Genomic DNA, 4,944 nt, shown 5'->3' on the forward strand with positions numbered 1-4,944 from the left:
ATAATTTAAGTTTTTAATTCCTTGCAACTCCAGTTCGTATGTCAAACATTCTTATTTAAAATTATATCCGGGTTAAATGATTAAACACTTTTCAGAATTCCATATATTGTAAATTTCTAATCAAGATTGATGCGTCTATGTAAAATGAAAACCTTGTCAAACACTCTCATATTGTTACATACTACTTATGCTTTAAACCCACTGATCAGTATCTTAAAAACGCTATTGGAGTTCGCCTGAATATGAAAATTGAACCCTAAACCATTTGGTAAGGGGACAATGCTGAATAGTGAATGCTCAAGTCTCTAACTAGTTACTACCGACGCACAAAAACTTCAAAAAAGTTACTCTAATCTTGTTATTAAGATTATGGAACTACACCATGTAAATGTAGCTTACATTTTCATTCATTCTTCATTCTTTCGTTCTTTCATTATTAGCGATGGAGCAAAAAAATTCATAATTTAACAAAAAGAAAAAATACTACAAGTAATAATGGGGTCTAATATAACTCCTGCCAATTCGACCGTTGGAAACCACCCTCTTCTTTAACCGCCAAAATCAGCGGTCAAAACTCAATACGCGTTCATCCCCAAAATCCCCTTAACAGTTAACACTGATCTAATCCTCTGCTTCGCTTCCCCACCATAACATCACATGGTCGTCACAAATCTATTTTGCTGCGGACCCCACACGTGCATCAGACGCTGATGATGATAACACCGTCGCATTCCCGCCGCCGACGGCGTTCTCCTCCATTCTCTCTCCACCTCCCCCTCTTCATCCTCCTCTACCTCATCCTCTTCCTCTTCCACCCTAGCTTCCACCGCCTCATCCTCCTCTTCTGATTCTTCGTCATCGGAAATAACGGGAGTTTTGACGAGATGCATTCTAAGCCGCCCGTTTTCCCGGGTGGCGCAAAGAATTTCTGGGTGTTCAATCATTACCCCAAAAATCTCCAATCTACCATTAGTCCGTACCGAATTCAACGTAAAATTCCGCCTCCCCTTATCACTCAACGACGTTAACGGCGGAGGAAACCTCCTCTCCTCCCATCTGTTCGCCACCCCTTTATCTCTCCTCCTGATTAAACATCTTGCCGACGACGACGATGAAGATGATTCTTGATTACTTTTATCATCATTATTACTACAACCCCGACCGAGATCGTCTAAACTAGATGTCGGTATGTCGTCGGAGCTCTCAAATCCAAGGCTCTCCGTGCACGACATGAGCCCGATTTGTCCGGAATTTCTCAAATCCCCGGCGATATCTTCGGTGAGTTCGCCGGCAAAATTCGCCGACGACTCGGTGTGGTGTTTAATGGGTTTAAAGAGATTGTCTTTATTGTTATTATTGAAGGTGAGGGTGAGATTACGCGGTGGTGGCGGCGGAGAGCCACCAAGTGTTTGATGGAATGTTTGAGAGAAGTGGTCTTCCTCCAAGGGAGGAGGAAGGCCAAAGAATGAGTTTACACTATTATTAACGCTCGTCATCTTATTATTATAATTTTTGTGTGTGTATTTTCTCTCTCTATCTCTATTTATTTCCTTTTTTGCATATTCTGAAAATTCTTAATTTTATTTTTTAATTCCAGGTATTTTTAAATTTTATTTTTGGAAAGGTTTGAGGTTGCTATAAATATGATCCTCACACCAAAGATAGAAGGAAATAGGGTGGAAGTGAATGGGTGGGATGAGCTGGGAGTGAAGATGATCCAACGCGGAACCCACACTTCCATTTTTTATTTGTGCTGTAAATAGTGTTGGATTCTTAGGTTAGCCCAACTTACTCTAACTTACTCCGTATTATGAGACATAACAAAGGTCGTCTCATCTAATATATATATATATATATATATATATATATATATATATAAAGGAGGCATATTTGCTGAGTTATTAGAGCGCCACATAGGATTACTAATGGTTTCTGCCAATGAAAAATAAGATTTCTAATTTATTTTTGAATTAAAAAAATCGATTGCCACGTAGATAATTAATAAGGTGTCACGTAGATATTTTAATGAACCTATTACTAATATATACAACTCCATCTAAAATCAAACACTCTGATAATTAAAAAATAAATCTAAAATAAAATTCATCCAAAATCAAACACTAATCTAAAATAAAATAAATAAAATTCAATTTAAAATCAAGCATTAATCCAATATTAGAGCGCCATGTAGGAAATCTAATGGTTTCGACCAATGAAAAATACGATTTCAAATTAATTTTGAATTAAAAAAAGTCGATTTTGCCACGTAGATAAATAATTAAGTGTCACGTAGATATGTTTATTAATTAATTATTAATATTACGCATATACAATTTCATCCAAAAACAAACACACTCTCATAATTATAAAAAAAAAATCTAAAATGAAATTCAATGCAAAATCAAAAACTAATCCAATCTAATACAAAGAAATATAAAATTGGTGAATACATAGGAACTTTATTTAAATTTAACAATTTAATAGAATTCGTGCATCGCACGGGCTAAAATCTAGTATACATAAAATTAAAAAGGGTTTATAAATTATCTATTTTATTTTATTTTATTTTATTTTATTATTCGGTGGGATAAGGATATTGATGAAGATGGTTGCTGAAAGTATGGGATGTTTTTAGTTTTCGTTTTATAATTTTACTTAATGGTTAATGGATTCATTGGATTAGGATTATGTTTTTTTTTAATTATTTAAAACGTGAGGAGAATTGAAGCTGTTAGAGAGGATAAAGGAAGAAAGTTTCAAAATCTGTGTTAACATGTTATTATTTGATTTAAAAATGTTATTAACGTGTTATTAAGAGGAACAAACAATAAATTAAGAATTTATGAAGCGTGTTAATTGAGTTTAAAAGGATAACACAAGCAAACGATAATTACGGTAGTTCACGTACAGCCGTACAGCTCAAGTACAGCTCCAAAAATTAGTCATTCAGCAGGAATATATTTTCTACCCCCCCGAATATAACTATTTCGGTCCCAAAATGTTCTTTACGTATTTTATTTTGGGTGTTCTAAAATGTTATTTACATTTTCTTTTATATTATCATACAATGCTTTAACATTCTATCAAATATGTGTTAAGGATTATTTTAACAATTACATTTATACGGGTATTTAATCTCTAACACTTTTCCCATCTGGGCATTAAATATTTTCTATTTCCCCAATGTTAGCATTTTGATAAATGTGAAAACATTGTAAATAAACGTAACTTGTTTTGTTTAAATACAAAAAATAGAGGAATCTCAATACACATTAATTAGCTGTTAAATCACGTGCAAAATATCAAACGTAAAACATTTTGGGACGGAGGGAGTAGTCTCCTTTTACTTTTTCACTAATTTCAACTCAATATTTAAACATAAATATTTTCAAATGCGTATGTTACGGAGTACATACGCATGAATTTGATATTGTGAAACTAGACGAATAAAATAAAATCTCACATGAATATATTTTGAAATACATAATTGGAAAGAAACTAACATCTATTCAATTATGAACATTGTGAAGATTTCAAAGAGCACTTAAATATCTGAGAACGGAGGGAGTTTTTTCAAGAAATTTTAAAGCGTCACATAGGATTATACAATCACAACATTATTATTTATTCTATATAAAATTAAAATTCGTGCGTTGCATGGGCTTCAACTCTAGTATTTATTATTACAGAAAAATATATATTGTGAGTTATATTAGTAAAAACTAGAATTACATCAATAAAGTAAAACTAAGGAGATAAAATACCAAGCAAGAAGCTTCATCCTCTCCTCTATCCCTCCTCTCTCAAACTCTAATTCTCCATCAATGAATTTTGAGGGGGCTTCCATCAATTTACACCGGTGGAAAGCCCGAAATTTTAATTTTGTGTTTATTTTTTTGTTTTGTTTTGTTTGTATATCTAACATATATAGTTCTTCCTCCTCGTGCGAGGAACGTATATCCCTCGAAAGACATGGATTGTTCTCCTCTCCTCGTGAGAGACTTTTTTCCCTCTTAATGTCCAGGATCGCAGATGTGAAGGACTACTATAAAATTGATTCGTTGGTAAAAATTTATATGGGACGCAACAGGTATCAAAGTTTCGAATACTTTCAGATGAATCATATGGAAATCATCCTCACGGCTACAATTAACAACACAAATCGTTGTCTCTCCAAAAAAGATGTGTATTCTAGCCACATGTGTGGGAGATGCGCCACATTGCAAGATCTCCGCGATGATTGTGGTTATGATGTAGAAAACATTTATTTGATTCATTTTTCCATGTATTTGTTAAAGTTAGATTTTCTTTGTAGATGTCGCAAGACTTTTTATTAATGAATTGACTTTGCTATTAAAAAAAGTAAAATTAAGGAGGGAAGCAATAATTTTTTTTTAATGGATAAAACAATTGTGTATGTTAGCTAGCATCATACAGAGCATGTTGATGCAGGGTAGTTGACTTTTACGTAGTACTATACTAGATTTTAGCCCGTGCGATACACAGATTATATAAATTGTTAAATTAAGATAAGACTCTTATATATACCAAATGTCATATTTTATACATCAGATTAGGTTATTTTTTTAATTTTGGATTGAATTTTGTTTTAGATTTATTTTTAAATTATTAGAGTGTTTGATTTTAGATGAAGTTGTATTTGTGTAATATTAATAATTAATTAATTCAGAAATAATTTCAAAATCTTATTTTTCATTGGTCGTTTCCTACGTGGTGCTCTAATATTGGATTTATGTTTGATTTTGGATTGAATATTATTTTAGATTAGTGTTTAAATTTTATTTTAGATTTTTTTTTAATTATTAGAGTGTTTTATTTTGGATAGAGTTGCATACTTCCTCTGTTCCATAATGTTCCTCATGTTTACTATTCATATGGTCAAAGTTTAAAAACTTTGACCGTAATTAATAGTATGATTAAGAG

The 4,944-nt window shown here is 32.4% G+C and overlaps 1 protein-coding gene across 1 annotated transcript; it reads right to left on the reverse strand.

Annotated features, from left to right (window-relative positions):
- Window positions 1–334: 334 nt before the first annotated feature.
- LOC110789908 (protein FANTASTIC FOUR 1) lies at window positions 335–1,615 on the reverse strand. The gene has a single exon (XM_021994627.2). It carries the CDS (start codon window positions 1,494–1,496, stop codon window positions 654–656), a length of 843 nt encoding a protein of 280 aa, XP_021850319.1. The 5' UTR covers window positions 1,497–1,615; the 3' UTR covers window positions 335–653.
- Window positions 1,616–4,944: the final 3,329 nt, after the last annotated feature.

Source organism: Spinacia oleracea, chromosome 4, assembly GCF_020520425.1.
Source record: "Spinacia oleracea cultivar Varoflay chromosome 4, BTI_SOV_V1, whole genome shotgun sequence".
Lineage (NCBI taxonomy): Eukaryota > Viridiplantae > Streptophyta > Magnoliopsida > Caryophyllales > Amaranthaceae > Spinacia > Spinacia oleracea.